This window comes from Ambystoma mexicanum, chromosome 13 (genome assembly GCF_040938575.1).
Source record: "Ambystoma mexicanum isolate Mex_15411 chromosome 13, UKY_AmexF1_1, whole genome shotgun sequence".
NCBI lineage: Eukaryota > Metazoa > Chordata > Amphibia > Caudata > Ambystomatidae > Ambystoma > Ambystoma mexicanum.
In genome coordinates, this window is record NC_090938.1 from 447,743,634 (window position 1) to 447,765,580 (window position 21,947).

The 21,947-nt window shown below is 45.6% G+C and overlaps 1 protein-coding gene across 1 annotated transcript in view; it reads left to right on the plus strand.

Annotated features, from left to right (window-relative positions):
• Nucleotides 1–21,947, plus strand: part of PSMC5 (proteasome 26S subunit, ATPase 5) — a 278,857-nt gene that overhangs the window by 222,952 nt on the left and 33,958 nt on the right. The window contains exon 11 of the mRNA XM_069634084.1: nucleotides 16,141–16,227. Within this exon, the coding sequence (XP_069490185.1) occupies nucleotides 16,141–16,227 (87 nt within the window). The remainder of the gene's footprint in view (nucleotides 1–16,140; nucleotides 16,228–21,947) is intronic.

A 21,947-nucleotide genomic window follows, 5' to 3' on the forward strand; every position in this document is an offset into this window, starting at 1 on the left:
GTGGCAAACTTGTACCTCTCTCCTCAATACAATAATGTTTATCCAATTTTGTTAAAGTCTTCTCATATGGCCCCCCCTTCAGGAATATCTGGAGGTTCTGGGAGTTTTTTTTCAACACTTCCTGCCCTGCAGCACCCAAACAATGAAAAAGAGCGCCTCTTTGCGCTCATTCGAAAAGTTGGGTCCAAATGCTGCCAGCACATACTTGTAAAACCCTTCCTTCCAGTCTAACCAACGCACTCTCGGTTCACCTGGCGTTGGAAGGAAAAATATTGGGGCTGGTATGTTTGCCATGTTCCAACCTGAGTTGTACCACTTCAGGAGACAGGCAAACTCCTAAAAAGCAATGTTCCCAAAGTGACAAGTAAACAAATTCCAGACAACTTGCACAGTTATTCAATTGTGATTGTGTATGCACCCACCAGTTTTATTATGTCCAGAAGCCCGCAGTCGAACTGGCATCACTTTATGCAAAATATAAACGTGCTCCAAGACAAACAGAACCGCAGCCTAGTTCCGAAATATGGCAATCAACGCGCCCCAAAGATGGCCACCACGCCTTAGGGTCCTTTACTCTAGCGGCGTGTTGACACGCGGCAATATCAGGGAAGCCAACTCAGAAGACCGTCGCATTTGGAGATTCACTCCCCAGGACTGCTGTGACGTGCCGGTGCACAAGCAGGTAACGCAGCATTCTGTTTGAGTGTAAACATCTGCGGCGGGTGCATCCAATGGCAGGGCCGTCTAGCGTTAAGTCATGGGCCCCTTGCAGTCAATGAAACAGTTGAGGCGGAGGGAAAATAATAAAGCACAACTCAGTGTGAGTCCTCCACCAGTGCTGTCTATGCGGACCTCTGTAGATCGCCACACAAATACAAAAGCAATAGTTCTTCGGCACCCGTGCTCCGCTCCAGGGTGCACACTAGGTGCTCACGCCCCGCTCCGGGAAACGAACCATGTTCACTGGTGTGCGGCTCCAAATCATCTAGGACACTTTCCCTGTGCTCCTCTGCGCCAAGTAGCATCCAAATAGGCGAGGAATTCCTGCTGTTGCCGGGGGCCGTATCTCCTTGGGCCCAACTTCGTCGCCAATGTTAAAAGGTTCAATAATGCACTCCACAGACGTCACTTTAGATTGAGAGGTTTATTCAGAAATAGTTCCAGGAGAACAGCCCCCACCAGTGGACCACGATGTCTGCTTCTCTCCTCTCAACCCTCCACATGGAATCTGGAACCCTTGATGAATCATCACATAATGATATAACTAGACACCTCCTAACACAGCTGCAGATAACCCTTCCAAAAGAACAAAAGTTGTTCTTTTGTGATGTCAGTACTTCAGACTTTACTCGCAAGGCATGTGTTGGCTAAGAAAACTTTTCCAGTCACTTAAGGACATAAGGCGATTGTTAGAATTCTCAAAATGTGCTAATTCCTCTCTAGTTTAGAGACCCCCCCCAACTCTTTTGCTAAACTTTGGGGCTTTGAACTTTTTTAATTCTGTTTGTTTCCTGTGTTTATTTCTTTTGGTTGTGGAAATTTAGACAACTCCATAGGCATCTTTTTTTGTGCGTCACACAGCACCCTCAGTGCAGTGACACAGGGATGGCTTTTTAGACTTCCAAATGGTTTAAATACCTTCTCTGGGACAAACTACTGTTTCCCAGAGAATGTAATGTTAGATTGACTTTGCTAGTCTTTTTAAATTCCTATACCCAGCACAACTATCTTCCTATAGCGCGCTGGACGGGTTGCTTAGTATCCCCTGTGTCTAGAAACTCATGTAGCAGTCAAATGCTACCCTTTCCTATCGAAATGGCTGGTGGCAGTGGTTTTACAATGAATTACCATGATTTTTCCCGACCGCGAACACCGGTAGCTAAAAATCGCGGGAGCCATGTTTTTCGAGATGGCGCCTTAAGCCCCTTTTGTTTAAACAGGTTGTGGTCTTCATTTTTCGCCATTTCTTTTTGGAAAGGGCCTTCTAGAGTTTGCCTCTGCACGCCAAACTAGGTTTGGTCTCTTTTTGTTTCTATGCCTTTGGTGGGCTTCAGGACTGAAGACCGCCTCTGGCGCCTGAGTGTCTGGAGTGGGCAGGAAGTTAGGGAGGTGCCCGAAACTCCCTGTGCTTAGTCTCCTAGGAGACCCAAATGCCCTTTGGCACAATTGGCTGGCTGACTGCCCGGCAAGGACAGCCACCCTGGAATAAATGGGAGAAAACTGTTTAAAAAAAAAGCGAGTCTCTTTGACTGGAAAGCAGAGTCGACCACTGGAACGAAAGAACCGAAGACTAGCTGGAAGAGGACGGCTGCTGCAACTCCTGGACCGTTGGTTTGCCCGGTGAAGCCCTGCTGCAGGTCCAAATCGCCAAGTTCATGTCAACAGAGAAGCCCTTCAAGGACGACGACTTCTTTTGAGTTGGTGGGACCAATCGACTCGTAAGCCACCTGGATAACATTCTCAGAACTGGTTAGGATTAACCAGGGGGAAGGACACCAGCTTGTGTGCTTGACAACAGCTACTCGAACTGAAGATCTTCCATTTTGCCAGCTTGTTTGACCCGCCCCCGTGCAGTGCAGGAGTCCCCCAACGTCCTCCCGCTTGTCCCCACAACTGAGGCTCAGGAACAGTGAGATCTGCAGGAACTGCCAGGAACCAATGTCTTCAGCTGCATCTTTTCTTCAGATTAAGGTACTGTGCCAACCCGATTGAGAGAACTTAACTCTTGCTGTGAAAGTTTGTGAAATGTTCCCAACTTGCAGGCCTAATCTGCTTGTGACCTAACATATGATTCTTTTTCGTACAAACTACTTCAGAGAACTTTGGCAAAGAGTTTACTGTTCACTGCAAGAACTGCTCTTTCGTATCCAAGACCCTAGCCCATTGACTTTGGCCTAGGCCTATTGAACTGAATCGAAACCTCTAGTGAACTGAAACTATTTGCACTGCCTAAGAAAGTATTTGTGATCTATTTTATTAACTTGTGCCTTTTTCCTCCCATTGAAAGTAACTGAAGTGCTGTTTTGCTCCTGTTTCAGGGGAGCCTTATTTACTCAAACTTATTGGCTTGGAACTGAAGTATATTTGTGTATGATATTAAGTTGCCTCCTTCTAGTGAATGTTTTCTAAATGATTGTGTAATAAATTAAGTGTTTTACCCAGAAACCTTGAGTGTAAGTGTCTACTTGAACCACTGTGATTGTAAGACCACTGTGTAACTTCTTTTACTGCTCACATTCCCTCTTGATATAAGCCTGGCTGCTCGGCTTGCTACCAAAAACTGTGTAGTACAGAGTTATACCAAAGGTTGGTTTTTTAATTGCATGTGGTGGTCCCAGAGGGTACTGCATGCAATTCTGCCTAACAGCGATTTTCAGAATCATGTAAACATAGTTTGCAAGTACATTTTGCTTTCACCTTTATTGCAGCACTGTGCTTGATGTATTCACCATTTTTCTAATGTTACCGTTTGCTTCAATGTTTTCTCCTTGTGATTCACCTGTTCACCCAAAACTGAACTTTGCTTTAAAGTTAATGTTAAAGGACATTTGTACCACGCACTATCACCACCGGAGTAGTCCCTTGGCACTCTGGCGGCTCTGAAAGGGGAAGGGAGGGGGGGTTAGTGGGAAGAAGCTGGAAAAGTGCAAGAGAGCAGTGATGTGCTGTTGGCGGCCTCAGCCTGGTGGGTCCGTTGGCTGGGCCTGTGGTGTTTGCAGCCTGTAGTCGTCGTCTACTGTTGTGCGAGTCTGTGTGTTTTTGTTATGTTGTTGCAATGTAGTGAAGTTTGCGGTTTGTTGTGCTGTAGGTTTGTGGTTGTGTTTGGAGTTTGAGAGGTGTATGCAGAGGGTGGGAATTGTTAGTGCAATTGGTTAGTTGGCATCTTTATCCTGAATTGAGGCGCTGGGTTTCTGTAATCTCCCCAGGTGGGGTTTGGGAGCACCCTGCGCCTCTGTTCTGATCTGGGTCGGTCCGGCCTTCAAGGTCCCTTTCACATCTAGTCCACTCCTCCCCCAGCCTCCCTCGGAGTGCAACCTGTCTCCCCTTCCCACTCGTACAGCTAGTGCACCTGCCAATGCCTATAGCTCAGATAGTATGGCGATTGCCAATATCCTGATAATTCCACCACACTGTGGTTCCTGGTGACAGCTAAGGGGCGAGTGCAGGTGTTGGGTGGGATTAGGGTGGGTGGTTGACTCCGTCTTTGTGGGTGTCTCCTGTGTTCCACCCTAACCTGCGTCCTTCGTCCCGGTGCCGTGGGAGCCTCTTCATATAGGCAATTGTCCACAGTCGGTACTGGGTGTTGTCCGTGTGCACTCCAGTTTAGGTATCCCTTTTTCTTTCTGTTTCTGTTTCTGTTTTCAGTTTGAGTCTATGGTGTTGAAGAGTCAGGTTTTTAGTAATTTCCTAAATTCTAGGTGATTTTTGGTGTTTCTTATTTCTTTTGGGGGGGTGTTCCAGGTTTTTGCGGCTAAGTGGTAGAAGGAGGTGCCTCCAAGTTTCTTCATTGAGGTATGGTTTTGGTTCCAGACGGATTTCGTTGCTCGACCTGAGGAGTATCGTCGGCTTGTGGTTTATTTTCTTTTGTAGGAATTCAGCTGCTTGTGCACTGATTGCCCTGTGCGTTATGCACATTGTTTTGAAGGTGATGCAGTGTTTTACTGGGAGCCAGTGTAGTGTTTTTAGGGCAGGAGTGATGTGTTCTCTTCTTGATAGTTTGAGGAGTAGTCTGGCTGTTGCATTTTGGATCTGTTGTAGTTTCTTCAGGAGGTATTCTGGTATTCCGAGGTGGAGGCTGTTGCATAGTCGATTCTTGACATGATGAGGGCGACGATAGTGAGTTTTTTGTGGATGAAGGAGAGGAAAGGTAGGATTTGTCTTGCCGTGTGGAGGAGGAAAAAACATTTCTTGACTGTGGCATTAACTTGGGGTTCTAAGGTTGTCCATCATGACTCCCAAATTCTTTACTACCTTAGATGGTGCGGTTCCCATTTCCGTTGGCCATGAGATGGCGGTTTCGTTCTCCTGGTCTTTGGATAGTCATCCAGTTGAAGACTTCTTTTAGACACTCGATTAGGGTTGAATGATCAGCTTGGGTGTCTTTGATTTTGTAGATTATTTGGGTATCATCTGCGTAGATGTAGCATGTAATGTTGTACTTTTGGAAGATTGTGATAACCGGAGTCTGGTAGATGTTTAAGTACAGTGGTAATAGTGAGGATGCTTGTGGCACTCCAGTCGTTAACTCTTGGAGTGGATTTGAAGGGTTTAATCCATACGGTTCCTGTTCTGTCTGCTAGGAATTTAGTCCAGAGTAGTGCTGTCTGTTATGCCTATGTCTTCTAGTCTTTTGGTTAGGGTGCCATGACTAACTGTGTCGAAGGCTGCGGAGAGGTAGAGTAGAATGAGGGAGGAGATTGTGTGCAAGTCTGCGTTAATTTTTAGGTCGTCCCAGATGGATAGTAGTGCTGTTTCCATTCCTCTTGCGGGTCTGAAACCGACTTGAGCTTGGTCTAGCCTGTGGTGTTTTTCTACTTATTCTTGGGTTAGTTTATATACGTAGGTTTCCAAGCGTTACCCCGGAATGTTTGAAATCGGCCTGTAGTTGGAGAGGTCTTCTACGTCGTCACTGTGTTTTTTAGAAGTGGTTTCATATATGCTGATTTGAAGGTCTTTGGTACAGTTCCTGTTGCTAATGAAAGTTTTAGAAGGTTTCTGTAGTATACTGCTGGCGTTCCTTGTGCGAGGATTGATTTGTAGATGTCCGGGGGACAGGGGTCCATGGGTGATCCAGCTTTCTTGCTGTGTTTTACCAGCATTGCAAATGCCTCTGCTGAGATTTCAGGAAAGGTTTTGAGTTTGTGCTGAGGTTCTGTGATAGCTTCTGGTAGTATGTTGTGGGCGGTTGTTATGTTTTGTATGGTTTGTCGGATGTCATTGATTTTTTTTTCTTGAAGTGGTCTGCCAGGTCGTTGCATAGTTTCTCTGAGGGAGTTGGGGTGTTGTCACAGCCTGGTGGGTTTCTCATCTGTTTAATGATATTAAACTTTTCTTTTTGTGTGTTGGTGGCATTGGTGATTCTGTCATCATAATGCTTTCTCTTCGCCTTTTAAATTTCCTTCTTGTATGTGCGGATTTGTCTCTGGAATATTGTTTTTTTGTCTGGGTTGTATGCTTTCCTCCAATCCAGTTCCATCTTTTTGTTTTACTTTTTCATGGTGCTTAATAGTGGGATGAACCATTTTGTCATTGCTCTTTTTTTGGATGGGGTGAATGGTTTTTCTGGGGCGATCTTGTCAATTGCGCCTGCAATCCATTTGTGTTGTAGCTCCGCTTTCCCGTCTATGTTAACTAGCTCTAGTTCTGTAGTTGAGGGTTTGGTTAACTCCAGTTGTTCGAATAGGTTGCTTTCTTTGACGTGTTTCCAGTTTCTTTTTGCGGTGGTTGTGAGTTTAGGGGGTTGAATGCAGAGTTGAGTAGGCAGGGTGATAACGAATGGGATGATGAGATGGTCGCTCCACAGTATTTGTATCGGCGGTGCCGTGGTGATGAGTTTTTCATTGGCGAAAATTGCGTCGAGTGTGTTGCCCCTTTGACTAGTTGTCGTAGTCTCATGGTAGTGAGTTGTTCAATCAGTGAGTTTTGGGAATTGGCATGATTGTCTTCAAACCAGATGTTGAAGTCCCCCAGGATGGTTAGGTGTTCTTGGTTGATGGCTATGTTGGTGATGGCTTCTATGAAGTTGTCGACGAAGGTTGCATAGTATGTCGGTGGTCTGTACACCAGGATGAATGTGACGTTGGTTTTTGGGCTTGCTGTTAGGTGCATTACCATGGTTTCGCAGTTGAGGTTGTTGAGCGGTTTGTCTGTTTTTATTTTCAGGTGTTCTTTGAATGCTATTGCAATGCCTCCTCCTTTTTTTGTTTTTCCTGTTTTTGGAAGGCATTTGAAGTTGATTGGAAGGCAGCTTTGGAGTGTAATTTTGTAGTTGTCGTCCAGCCATGTTTCTGTGATGAACAGGATGTCAATGCCGTTGTCCTCGAGTAGGTCGAAGATCTCTGAGTGTTTTGACATGGATCTTGCATTTATAAGATTGCAGTGGAGTTTGGAGGTGTCGTTTGGCTTGGTCTTTCTTGATGAGATTGTTTTCTGATCGGTGTTGTGGTTTCCTTCCTAGTCGATCTCTTGCTGAGGTGTAGATTTTGGGGTGTCAGCTTCTTCGAAGAGTTCTTCTAGGTTCTGTCTTGGGTTTTTGTTTTCATCTGGTTCGTCTTCCATGAGTTGTGGTTGTCGATTGGAAGTTCTTCTTGCTTTGGTGATGTACGGTTTTATTGCATCGGTTGTGTGTTTGTTGTTTCTTGTGTTGTTCATCCTTCTGCGGATTTGTGTTGGGTAGTTTGATGTTGCTGCTTCTAGCTTTGGGTTGGTTTGCTCTGGTGACCAGTTGTTAGCGAGGTAAGGATTCAAGTAGAGGGATTTGTCTCATTTCTCAGTGTTGGTTCAGTTCTTGTTCCTGACTGCGGGGGTAAGTTCTGTAGTTGTGCTTCTTTGTTGCTGTTCCAGAGTGGTTGTTGCTTCTCTTTTTCTTTCCCTCGGAATTGGTCGTTTGCGCTGCATTATAAGAGGTTGTTTGGTCTTCATATGTTTGCTGATGCCCAGTTGGTTCTGGTTGTCTTGTGGTGTAGTAAAGGGTGTAGAGGGCTGTCCGCTAACAGTTAGGGTTCTGGTTGATGTTGCTGACTCGTTCAGTTGCTGTCTTGAGAGGGGTAGGTAGGAGGTTAGGGTTTATATAGTTAGGTGTTCTCTGTGGCTCTCTTTAGTGTCGGTCTCCCTATACGTGGCTCACTCGGGTGAGTAGGCAGTGCTGTCTTTTTAGGTTGCAGATGCCTGGTTGTACTATGGCCATCCAGAGAGGAAGTCTGCAGATCGACACCCTATTTTTTATTTATGCCAGCTGCTAATTGGGTATGTTTGTATGAACCTATGCACACAATCTTTAAATTGCTATTTAACGCTCACTGAATTCGAACGCCTGCACTCCTGTTCCAAGTGCCAATATGCTGCCCACCGAGCCTTTTACAGTACCCCCAGCAGCTCGCGACCGAGGGCATATGTGCATATCACTCAGGCGGCGTCAGGGCATCTGCCCAGCGTGATGCTCCTGTATGTCTAGCTTGGGGACAAGCGGAGCAAAGGGTCCACTGAGGGCGTACACTTATGTGGATGAGCCATCAACAGTGTCAGCGGTGATGTCATTGATGTCGTCACGGGCAATACAGAGGGGTGTTGCGTGCAAGTGAAGTGCAGCAGTGGCGTGGATTGACAGTCAAGGTTGTGTGGTCTAAACTCATCGCCTACATAGAAATAATGTGGTGACCGCTTGGTATTTATTAATGCAAGCACGTGGTGGTTAAAAGGCCTTCATTCACAGGAATGCGGTTATATAAATTACAGGCAATGGCTATGACACGAATCTACAGCGTGACAAATGCTACATTGAAAGCAATGGTAAGCCGAAGAAATATATCTATTTTGTCATACGTAAGCGGGAAAAAATAGTGTAAAGTAAATATTATTATGGCCCCATAATACGATATTTGGGATCTGCCGACATTTACACACCACTTAACCTCGTAGTTCATTTATTCATTTATTTCCGGTTCTACCATCTATCAGGTTATATATCTAGAACTATACACACACCGAGCCTAATAGCGCTTTAATAAAGTAAAGAAGCAAGTAGATTTCATCAGACCACAGAGCGTACAAGAACAGTGTCAAAAGGACTGAGCGCAGTGAAGGGGTCCCTCTATGCGTTCCTATTCATTCCCATAAAAAGCAGAAGCATGTGAAATGTACGTAAGGTTTTTGAATGTGTTGTCTTTGCGCCTGTCACTTCTACGTTGTGGGGCATTTTAGGAGATGTGTGGTTTCCATGAAGAACGGCCCAGAGAGGGGCTCATTTTGCGTTGGGCTTTAACCGCCCATTCATAAACCTTTTACTCATTCATGTTACAGGTGCAGGTTCATGACATTGTGCCAAAAGGTCCCAATAGGGCGCGCCGAAACGTGACCTGCGTCCAAACAGCCGCGCCAGAACGTAGGGCGCCAAGTTTTTTTTCTTTTTTTTTCTGCCATCAGTGGGCAGAAATTTCGTTAAGAAAACTTAACTGCATTCGACACGAGAGTGCGTCTCTTTCAGGACAGACTATTCGTTAATCGACATTAATGGGAAGGAGCATCAAGCGATTCTACACAAGACGTACTGTAGGGAGACTTGGAAGCACACAAATCGTTCATTTTTTTTTAAAAGGCCTAGAGAATGTGTTTTCCCTAACCCACTCTACATAAACGCTGCGTCAAATCCCAGAGGCTCAAATGGAAAACACGCCCCCTTTTTTAATGCAATGTTTTATTGTTTTTTGTAATCTTAACGTACTCCTGTTTACCGGCGGTATTGCAATACAATAGTTTTAGCATTAGTGTATAATCGCCCTGGCTCTTCCCCCTCCACCCTCCCCAGGAGTATTCCGACTAACAATCATTTAAAATTTGAGTAACAAATGCATTGTACTACGCAGAGCAGTTTGATCAGTGCAAGTCTACTAGATTCAATGCTCGTAATCGCATTGGCGTTAAAATGTTTTTGCATATAGTTCAAGAAAGGTGTCCATATAGCCATGAAGATACAAGAACAAACACAGGATGTTGCCACCCGTTAGCCCTGTAGTGCTCCTGGGATATAAAATTCTAAAAACAAATACTCAAGATAACTGATGGGACAGTTTATCTAGAAACATTTTTTCAGACTGTTCATTATTTCAAAAATGCAAATTCACTTTTAAAGATACTGATCCTTTTCACACTTGCATAGTAACCAAGACCAACAGTGTTGATTGCTTCAGTAATTGCATTTTATATAAAGAGCTTTAAGCAAAAAGAAATAGAACAAAAACCACAGCATGCACAACGGATGTGATGGTACAAGGAAGTTCCTTTCAATTCAGAAAACAGTAGTATTTATGTTGGGGCCAGTATGCAAATCATTGACCCAAAGGCACATAATATACACAGTTCAATCATATATACGAGTATGGCTTCAGATAAATGAATAAACAGTGTTAGATCAATAAAGAACACTTCTTTCAGAAACGTTAGGTCAAACGTGTTTTCGGATTTAACAAAATCCATCTTCAGTATAGAAGTGTTAAGTTTCAAATAATGTCTGGATTCTCGTGTTTTATCCGGTCAAGTGGCACAGCGAATTACTGAAGCAATCAGCACTGTTGGTCTTGGTTACTATGCAAGTGTGAAAAGGATCATTATCTTTAAAAGTGAATTTGCATTTTTGAAATAATGAACAGTCTGAAATTTTTTTTCTAGATAAACTGTCCCATCAGTTATCTTGAGTATTTGTTTTTAAGGATTTTATATCCCATGAGGAGTGCACTACAGGGCTGTCGGGTGGCAACATCCCGTGTTTGTTCTTGTATCTTTGTGTTTCGAATCTCGGGTGGCCTCGAGATTCACCCTGGTGCACCTGAAATTATAGCGAGTGACGATTTGAACGTATACGAATTGATGAATGTATTCTATGACAGCTGGAGTCTGATTTACTTTGTTGTGCCCCCCACCGCATTGTCCTTCATATAGCCATGAAGGGCAGCAGGGAGTCTCTTATATTGACAGATAATTTCCCCGTTGCCAAAACATACCAAGCTTTGTCGAGCTAAAGAGTTATCCATGGAGGTTCTGTCTTCCTCCATAAATGAAGAATGGATAGTTTGACCGCCAGTAAAAGATTGGTCAACAGCTTAATTTTGCTCGCCATACAGGAATGTCTCAGGGGGTCGTTGGGATCGTACCATCACTGTGCCTACTAACATTTTGAATGGTAAAATGCCAAACCTTTTGTTCTGCATATCGCCACAATTATATGTGTGGGGGGGGTTAAGGTAAGCAAGGTATGGGGAGGGGACTGCAGGATGTCTCCTCCCGCGTATACTTAAAGTGAAAGGATAAACATTTTTTGACATTTTCGTATTCAACATTTTTGTTTCGCAGTGATCACATATATCTGGAATCGTTGAGACCCAGGATACACAGCATAGGGTCATTTCGATTTTCCACCTTGAGGATCTCTCAACTTAGACCTCGCTGCCAACCAAAAGTCCTGTATCGCAGGACAACCCCAAAATACACGTAGTGTGCCTTCCACTTCACACCCCCTCCAACACATTCTACAATTCATTGGGTTAATCTAGTGATGTCGGGCTGGGGTTTTATACCACTTGGTTGGTATCCTAGATTTAGTCTCTAATAGACGCGGGCAGAGTGTATTTGCGTATCCCCCATAGACCTTTTTCCAATCTTCTGAGGGTACTTTGAAACCCAGTTTGGGCTCCCAACCCCCTCAGTACGAACAGCGCTTGGGTGTGTTCAGCGAGATTATTTATTTATACAGACTGAAAATTAACCACTTAAATTCCGCTGCCGCCTCAAATACTAACTCCAGAAGTGTTAACTCCCTGGTTGCCACCGTAACGTTGGAATGATGGTGGGCCAAGTGTCTGATCTGCATATACCTGAACGTATTGGGCTCCTCAAGACCTCAGTGTTAGGAAAGATTTCTCTTTACTGCACCTTTCCTTCCATCTCTATGGAACCCCTAAACCTTTTGCTTGTATTTTTTAATATGGCCTGTACTTTGCTTCACTGCACTGGCTTTTGTTCATATGTCATGGGGAAACTGACATATCCTTCAGGCTGTCAGAACTGGGAAAACTTGTTTCCCCTAGTCCTGTTAATGTGTTACTACTTTTGGTTACACTTGTATCACTTGTGGTAACTTTTTATCATTGTACAATGCAGCTTACACTGCAGTACAATGGGGTACATTTTTGTTTTAGCCTAGACTAATATAATACTCGCAGGATATTTGGTTACTCTAGGTATGCTAAAGGGATAAGCTGGTGGCAGCAGTGACTTTTTCCCAATTTTTGGGAATTTTCGTTTTAGCCTTAACGCGTTTGGCTACTAACTGTGGCTACTGGTCAAACATTGCTGCGTCACGAGATTCTTCGCTTGTCCTTTTGCCATCTTGTTCTCTAGCCTTCTTACTGGCCTGAGAGGCCATGAAAATCCTTATAAGGACTTCCAGTGCCTGGGAAAGCAGAGGCTTTGGACTGTGCGTGTTTGCTGGCAGGATGTGGGCTGGGACTGTCTGGTCCCAATCCACAAACTGGTTTCAGTGTGTCTGAGTGGTATGCAGGAATGTTCCCGCCAATGGTCCTGATTGGACCACCATTGCGGGGGGTGGTGGTGGTGGTGGTGGTGGTGGTGTGTGTGGGGGGGGCTAGTCCTGCTATTGTCTAGTGAGGGCAGCAGCTCTTACATGGCTTTTAGGATAAAAAGGGGGCCCCTGGACCCATTCTTCAGAGATCCTGGAGAAACCTGAAGGAGCCAAGTATCCGATCTAGTTGCGAGACCCGTGAAGAAACCGGAGACGTGACCTGGAGGAGCCCTCTCTTGCTCGTGATCTTCAGCAGTCCTGCGAAGGAGCTGTCGCCCTTAGAGGGACCATCCATTCCTGACGTCTGCTCGGTGCCCTGCCAAAGGAAGCCTTCAGAAGTGCCCTGGAACCGTCCTTTGACTGACCAGCTTTGATTTTGGGCTACTGTGCTGCCGGCGTGACAGTTCAGAGTTTCGACCTGGAACTTGGGGGAGATCCTCAGCTGGCACTGAGAGACTGACCTCTATGGAATTTTGGCATCCGAACATGAAGGGGACCCAGATAGGAGGGTAAGTCTGACTGCGGCTGCTAAGTCCCTTTGCGTCGCCGTCCTGCTATGACCACCGTTCGAAATCACTTACCTGACCCGAGTCCCGTCCTGAAGGGTCCTGCATCGAGTTTTGCTGCATTCTTCAATCGAGAGTCCTTGCAACAGTGAAAGACACCAACCGGAGATCAGCTCGAACCTGCAACCCCTGCAAATTTAGGACTGCGACTTTCAGCGGAAAAAGCAACCCCAGACCCTCTTCCTTTGTCCTGCTAAATCTGGGGAGAATCGGAGTAAAGGGAGCAGGGGGGGTATGTTACAGAGCTTCTAACCTACCCCTATACTCACATTATAAGTCAATGGGCTTATAACAAACCTTTATTTTAACACTTTTGGCTTTACCATTGCTTGCTTGCGCAAGACCTCTGAAAGATGGAGCTTCTTTTGGTAGTTAGTTTTACTTGTACCCTAACCCTAAAAACCTTTCACTGGACCTCAGAAACCCTCCCTGCATTTTTTCCTGCTTCGTAACTTCTGTGGAACTTTTACCTGAATTATTTGGCAAAAGGCCCCAGGCAACTTGGGGCTGGACAATTTTAGTTGGGGATCATCTCCTTGGACATGAAGTGCATATTAACAATCTAACCTTTCCTTTGCAGGAGTTTCTGATATTTATTATGCCCTATAATATATATATTATTGTTTATTAGTCTTGTGGGATAACTCTACTTGCTAGTAGTCATTTTTCATAGTGTGTTTTGGCCATACATTAAATAACTATTTGTATACATCCTGTCTAAGTGTAATTTGTGATTCCCATTGTGTGACATCATTGTGGACCCTTTACCAGCGCACCACCTCCGAAGATCATAGCCCAGACCTTCTATACATCTGTCCACCAGGCCAGAGTATAGAAAATCAGTAGTAACGCTTGGGTCCCCTTGTATTCCTCAAATGTTCGGATCTTCCTATTTAGAAATAGATCCCCCATTTTACTCACCCCTTTGTGTATCCAGTTCATAAACTCCCCATCTGTCCTTCCAGGAGTGAAGTCCTTGTATCAAAAGGGTATATGGAAAGGGACAATTGAGAGATCCTTTCACTTTGATAACACTAACTCAGGCCTCAAGGGAGACCCTAGTGATTGGGCTAGGATAAAGGATCTGAGCCTGCATGCAACTAGATGCCTAGGGCTGCTTCCATAAGTGTCTTCCCGCTATCGCTTGTTCCATAGAAAGATTCCACTCTTTCAGGAGAACAAGAAAAAGGTTCAGAAGTCCAGAAAAAGGTGCTGGGTGTTCACTAGGAGAGGGGATTAAGCATCTAAATAGAAATGTGAATGTAAGCGTGTGCCAAACTTGGATGAAACTGTGAATGATGGTAAGTGCAACACTTGATTGGAATCGTGATCACTAGCCTGCTTCACATCTAGACAGAATATTGAAAATTTGCAACGATGGAATAGTGAATGATGGCAAACATCAGACATAGACATATCTGCAAGGACAGCAATGCCAACTAACCAATCCACTAACTAATTCATCACTCTGCATACATTTCTCAAACTCTAACCAAACACAACCACAAGCCTAAGATGCAGCAATCCGCACTAACTTCACTACACTGCAACAACAAAATAAACCCCACATAGGCTTGCACAACAGCACACGATGACTACCGACTGTAAAACACCCCAAGCCCAGCCGACGGACCCACTGGGCTGAGGCTGCCACCAGCACATCACTGCTCTCTTGCACTTTTCCAGTTTATACCCACTAACTCACCCCCCCCTCCCTCTTTCAGAGCCGCCAGAGCGCCAGGGGACCACTCCGGTGGTGATAGTGCACGGTACAAATATCCTTTAACATTAACATAAAACGGATATCTCCCTAACACCAGGAGTCTCCTTTCCTGGAGCACACTGTCTCTCTTCTAGAGCGCCGAGACTCCTGGCGGATTGGGGCACATCGCTGTTGCGCCGGCCATCTTGGAACTCTGGGCCTCTCCTCAGCTCCTCTAACGGCCTCTCCTGCAGGCTCGGGTCTCTTGATGAAAACGTGTAGAACTATGGATCTCCCGCAGCCCTGCTGACAGTTATGTTATGGCGATAGTCTGCCGGGACTGCCAAATCAGAACTGTTACAGGCCGGTGGTCGGAGCTGGACAGAGGAGCACATCTTCCCACTCTGCCATCTTGGCCACACCCCCACCTCTGAAAACACCCCATTTAAATTCTACCTAGGGCATAAATCCAAATTCCCCTGGAGGGACCCTCGCAAGGTGTGCAATAGTTGCCTCCCGCCGGACCCGCACCAGTGATTGCTGTCGGGTGTGCCAACATTTCAATCTAAAGACACTGGGAGCGCCTGCAAAAGTGCTGGACACTATATGCTATACAGAAGGAATCTGCACTGGTAGTGTCTTGACAGCCACATATCAGAATTCTATGTCTGGGCTTCAGGTGCTGGTACCATCCCCCAAAAGCCAATGTACGGAGCTGCAAGCTGACCAAGCCTTGCAGCCGATCCCCAGCTCCAATGGTTCCTTGGCAAAAACGAATTGTGGTGAAATTCCCCTGGCAATCGTTAGGCTGCAGAAACCCAGGGGCATATGCAAAAACAGCAACACAACAGTAATGGAGACAAAGGCATGGAGGGGTCTGGATCAACCCACAGACCTAGCTAGTCCGGCATCAAGGGTGGTGAGCATTGACACTAGTAGGAAGAAATAAGGTGCACAGGAACCCCAGAAAAAAACATGCAGAAAAGCAGGTTTCTAAACTCTCAACTCCTTCCACTTTGGCCTCGACCCCCAACCTGGTTACAAGAGCAGTAAAAGGAGACTTGCGCAGAGGTGGGTACAACACTAACTGCAGCAATGCATCAGAAGGCCCTAGTGGATCTCTCCAACTCCAAAAAGGAGTGGGACGAAGAGGGTGATATGACGTCAGAAATTTAAAAGCTGGAAATAACTGCACTTGCGCCAATTCAAATCTCTACTGCATCAGAGGATACTCCCCAATGCCATAAGGAAGGGTCCATGAAGGACTTTAAGGAGACATTGTACAGAAACAGAACTAGTAATCTTTCTGTGGCTTGTATCTATACATGGAATCGCCGACCCTGTCTCCTGTAAGGCATGTTTTTCGAATTTGAAAAAATATGTAGTGCTCCGAGCTAGCCGCTAGATGGCATCTTATGCAAACCGTGGTTCTAAATAGGTACAAGCCACAGTACGATTATTATTCGGTAGGTAATATTTGCTATATATTGGCTGCAATAGGTGTGTGTTCCTTTTATATCAGAACATCTATGTGCTTTGTCTTTACTTCATTGTCTCTTTTTTTTTTTATTTACTTTCAGGGTGTGTGCACAGAAGCTGGGATGTATGCTTTGAGAGAGCGAAGGGTGCATGTGACACAAGAAGATTTTGAGATGGCTGTAGCCAAGGTAATTATTAACCTCTTCTTTACTCCATTTTTAGATTGATGAAGTCATAGTTTGGGCTCGGGCATTGATATAAATGACTATTTTAAAGGTAAGCAAGAATGCTTATGGCCACAGATGTGCAGGGGAAGAGGAGCTGTGGTCCACATCCCCCCCATCACTCGATTTCAATGGTTCAAAAGGATCCAATTGAGGGCAGCTTTCTCACATATCATTCAGTTTGTTGTCAGTCAGTAAGAAAGCCATGCCTGGTTTCCATTTCCACCACTGGACCGTCGGGTTAAGCAGCCCTCCAGTCCCCATCTCCCAGTGACACTAGTTTATTTTATTTATTTATTTATTTTGGTTGCATTTTAAAAGCACTCGCACAGCTTGGGGGCATTGAGGCGCTGTTACAGGAATATGTCTCTTAGTTGCGGATTTAGAACACGCTTAATACCCAGGCGGTTTCTAAGCGCGGACCCGGGGATTGAATCTGTGTTGCTTCGTGTCGTCTTGTTTCCAAGGCGAGCACCTTGCTGCTGAGCTATCCTCCCGGCAGCCTGATCACTAGTGGTTTCTTATCCAGAATCCTGAGGTAGATTCACCTCCACTTGTGAAGACGGAGGTGGGCAACTCGAGCTTTGCTTGCAGTCTTTTGGCTCGAATACAGATATTACGGTACTGTCCAGCAGATCTGTGAGTCCAGCTTGACTTTCTTGGAGGCGCTTGTTCCCTATTAAGACACAATTCCTTTTTTGGGGATTCTTTAGCCACGTTTTAGGGCCCCTCAACTTTTTTCCTCCCCTATCCCGTGTATTTTGGGATCTCTAACCTGTTTTTGGCTGCTTTACCATTGCTACCCTTTTTAACTCATTTGTAATAAATGGTCCCAGTCTGCTCTTCCCAGTGTTGCTTCCTGTTGGGGTTTTACCAAAGTTGCTGTTAATGACAGAACGTAGGAAAGCCCATCATGGGAGAACAGGGTTACACTACTTAGGTTTGGCCTGTACTACCCAAAGGTATGGTAGAAATGGACGAGCAGCCAGGCTTAGTCTAAGGAGGGAGGAGGCCTGTAGTAGCTATACAGAGCTTGGAGCACACCTTGATTCAATAAAACAATATTACACTGTAGAGTTTTATAAAAAATAGATATTTATCATATACACTAAGGCGCATTGTTTTACCTCTAAGTTCAGGTAAGTAGAAAAACATATATTTACAGTATAAGAACTCTTGCGATATTCTTAGGATATATAAACCATAGATTTCCACAGGTAAGTAGTTTTAGAATAGCTTTTAGGGTAACAAATCACATAATCACCCATCTTGAAATATGATATGTGCCAACTCTTTATAACATTTGTTAACTTTGACCCAAGCCTGATCTAGTATGAGTCACTCAAAGTTCAGATGGGTCACTTGGCCACCAGTGACCAGGGGTTAAGCAGAAAAAAAGCCGGAAGGCAAAGTAGCGTGTCCAAAGAGATAGTATTCAGCAGGATTCACTAATGTTGCAGTTAAGTAACGTTGGTTAAAAAGAAGCTCAGGGAGGTTTTGGTGACCGCCTGAAGGATTGCCCCAAGGACCATCACTGCAAGAGCACAATGGGTTGTCCACCCCAATGTAACTCTATGGAGACCTAGGAGGGTGCAAAATGCAAGCTATCTGCAGCCCCCAGAGTCACAGGATCAAGCAAGCAGACTCCAGGTAAGTTGTACGAGGAGGGAGACAGTACCATAGAATGAAGGAGTAATTGCAGCAGGAAGGTTCCAGCAGAGAGGAGACTGCAGACCCGGCCACAGTTTTCTTGGTCTTGGCAACAGGAGAAGGGGACTTTGGTGGGTCTGGCAACAGCTCTAATGCAGACGGATGCTTGTTGGCACTTTTTTCAGGCTTGTTGGAGCGACGATTGCCATGGAAGTCAACTCTTCTTGGTTTCTCAGTCCTCGCCTCTGGCAAAGGGACTTTAGGGACTTTCAGAGACGATGCAGAAAGGAGCAGCACAAGACCCCCCGGGTATTGGGAGTTTGCAGGCCTTGGAGGTCGCAGCTTTTCCAGTGATGGTGCAAATTGTAGTTCGCCTTGTGTCTGGTTAGGCCCACCAGTCCATGGGAGGAAGCTATCCTCTTTGGATCTTCCCTGTTGCTCGGAAAAGGGAGGTCAGGACAGCTGCCATTACTCAACATGCTCTGGTGGTTGTTACAAGTAGCTGGTGATGCCTTGCTTCGTCCTCCTTCGGAATCTTCTGTTGCATTGCTGGACTCTGAATTTCAGCTCCAGGACCGCATAATTTACCCCGGAACACTGGCTGAGTCTACCAATCATGTCCCATGCACCATTCAAACTTGGGGATGGCTGTCCAATGGGGACAGCCAGCCTCCCAGTCTGAACAGGTTTCCGTCTGGCACTCTGCAGGACAAGGGAGATTCGGTCACCTCCCCCACTTCCTATTCTGCCAGTCACTCGGAGACCCTTAACTGGCTTTCCTTGGGAAGCCCAGCGAAGACCTCCCTGGCCAGATAGGTAGAAGAACCCAGAAAGGACATGTCGCTGTGTTCAGGGCTTAAAAAAGTAAGACCACCATTTTGGTAAATGGTGTCCCTTGAATCCCCCTACCGCAGCTGTGAAGACACCCTGTGATAAAAGTTCACAAAAAGTCATGCAAAAGGTACACTGCTACCAGCCTGAACAGATGGACCTGTCACAGTAACGACGTTAACGGAGAGGAGAGAAAAGGGATACGTTGTCTCCCCTCAGCACTCCACTTAAGGTGGGGTGTGCTGATCTCGGAAAAAAACACATAAGGGATGAAAAGTATTCCCCTTGCCCTGCTATCTTTAGGAGCTAGTCAATACCCCGGATGCACGAGTAATGGCACTTACGGTCAAACCAGCCTCATGAACTCTCAGGCAATGGGCTAGTAGCCTGTCGCACCTTTTGCCCCCTTTCATAATTAAACTTGGTTCTGAAAAGGAGCCTCTCTGCCCTATTGGACAACAGCTTGTTCAGGTGAGATTTTCTATGGACCAGCACATCCCTGGCATCTAAAGTTGGGTTTCACATATACATGATGTTTGACCCCGCTGTGATTGATTAATAAAGAATTTTGTGGTTAATATTCTGAATTGTATACATCTGAGGAGCTGCCTGTTGATACATTAAAAAGTTACCTGGGTGGATGTGGTTTACAGACCTTACCAGATTCGACGAAAGTGGCATTAGATTCATTTCTCTCCTTGGATGAATTGATGAGCGGGGAATTGCCTGAACAGTGGGAAATGTCCTGGGCCGGATGGTCTCCCGGCTGAGTTTTATAGGATCAGGCCGAGGGTGATATTTGAGCTGCTGCTGGAGGTGTTGATTGCTTCAAGGCGGTAAGGTCTACTCCCTTCAATGACTAGACATGCTTCCATCTCCATATTATTGAAAAAGGGAAGCCCCTGGATTCTGGGGAGTTACAGGCCCATCAGCCTGATAATACAGAAAACAAGATCTTGGCCAAAGCGCTGTCTCTGTGAGTGAAGACACCTTGGAGCCACCTGATCGATCCTAATCAGTCCGGATTTGTAAAAGTAAGGAACCAATTGACCAACATGTGGCAATTAAAACTAACGCTGGAGGAATGCAACAAATTGGACTCTGGTGTGGCGGTGCTTTCTTTAGATGCCGAGAAGGCATTTGACCGAACAAAGTGGGACTTCCTTTTTGCACTACTAAAATGTTATGGCTTTGGCACGGAAAGTTTGCATTGGACATTGTTGCTGTATTCGAAACTAACGGCTGCTATTAACACAAGGCTGGCCATCCGATTTTTTATTTTTTTAACTTGGTCAGGACTGCCCTTTTTCACCGCTGTTCTTCGTGTTGGCGATGGACCCACTGGCTGTGAGGATTCGACATGATGGTGATAGAGAGGGAGTTTGATATGGAGATGTTACATATGGTGTGGTTATATGCCTATGATATGCTGCTGGTGTTGTGAGGCCTGGATTCTTCGCTGTCTGCTCCGATTGGGCAAATGGAGCACCTTAAATGTTTTTCAGGATATCAAATTAATTGGGCAGTCTGAAGCCATGCCGGCCTCATCTACTTGCACCAGTGCTTGTGTTGCCAGGCTTGGGTTCCGTTGGTGCCCAGATAAAATGAACTATTTGGGTGTATGGCTTACCAATGAGGCACGTCAGATGGTAGATGTGAACATGTGGTGCCTAACAACAAAGTTGTAGTTGGAACTGGCAAGATGTTCTGAACTGAAGCTCTCTTTGGGGCAAGGTAAATGCCATCAAAATGTCTTTTGCGCCGCTCATTAACAACGTGCTGGGGATGTTGCTGCATCATGTTAAGAAGAGGAGTTTAGAGGACATTGACAGTATGTTGCAAATATTTCTGTGGGAGAAGAAGCAGCTGTTGGGGAGAATTCTCATGAATGTGCTAATTCCCTTCACCTTAGAGACCCCAGCAACTTTGCTGGATTTGGAGTACTTGATTATTTTACCTGGAAAGTGTGAGCCTTTTTTTTTCCCACTCATGTATTTTGATGTGTTTTACATTTGTATTCTTTGACTTTGGAGTTTTAAGATAACTCCATAGGCATCTTTCATGTGTGTTACACAGCACCCTCAGTGCAGTGACGCAGGGATGTCTTTTTAGACTTCCCAAAGGTTTAAATACCTTTTCTGGGATAAACTACTGTTTCCCAGAGAATATAAAGTGAAATTGACTTTACTATTCTTTTCTAAATTCGTAGACTTAGCACACACCATCGTACAATGGAGTGCTGGAGGGGTTACATAGTATCCAATGTGTCTAAACACTCTTGTGGCAGTCAAATGCTACCCTTTCCTATTGAAATGGCTGGTGGCAGTGGTTTTATGACAAACTACCATGATTTTTTCCTGACCCCGCGAACACCGGTAGCTAAAAATTGGGGCTGCCATGTTTTTCACTATGGCGGCCAAGCCCCCTCTGGAAAAACATACTCAGATCATCTTTTTTTGCTCTTTCTTTGTGGAAAGGTCCTTCTGGTGTTTAACTCTGCGCGCCAAACCAGGTTTGGTCCCTTTGTTTGTGAGCCTTTGGCGGGCTTCAGGCCTGAAGACCGCCTCTGGCGCCCGAGTGTCTGGGGTGGGCAGGAAGTGAGGGAGGTGCCCTAAACTCCCTGTGCTTAGTCTCCTAGGAGACCCAAATGCACTCTGGCGTGATTGGCTGACTGTCCGGCAAGGACAGCCACCCTGCTGGGTGAGTGGCAGCTAGGCTGGAATGAATGAGACAAAACTGAATAAAAGGCGAGTCTCTTGGCTTGGAAGGCAGTCGGCCACTGGAACGAAAGAACCGAAGACGAGCTGGAAGAGGACGACTGCTGCAACCACTGGACCGTTGGTTTGCCCGGTGAAGCCCTGCTGCAAATCCAAATCGCCAGAACGCCATTCGACAGAGAAGCTCCTTCAAGGACGGGTTCTTCCTTTGAGTTGGTGGGACCAATCGGCTCAGAAGACACCTGGGTACCATTCTCAATTCTGGTTAAGCTTTAGCCAGGGAGAGGGAAACCAGTTTGTGTCTGCTATTGAGCCAAGGTGACTCCATTTTGTTTGCTCCGACGACAATTCTGTGCAGTGAAGGAGTCCTCCAACGTCCTCCCTCTTGTCCCCACACTGAGGCTCAGGAACAGCGAGATCTGCAGGAACCAACGTCTTCAGCTGCATCTTTTTTGCTTCACATTAAGGTACTGTGCCACCCGGTTG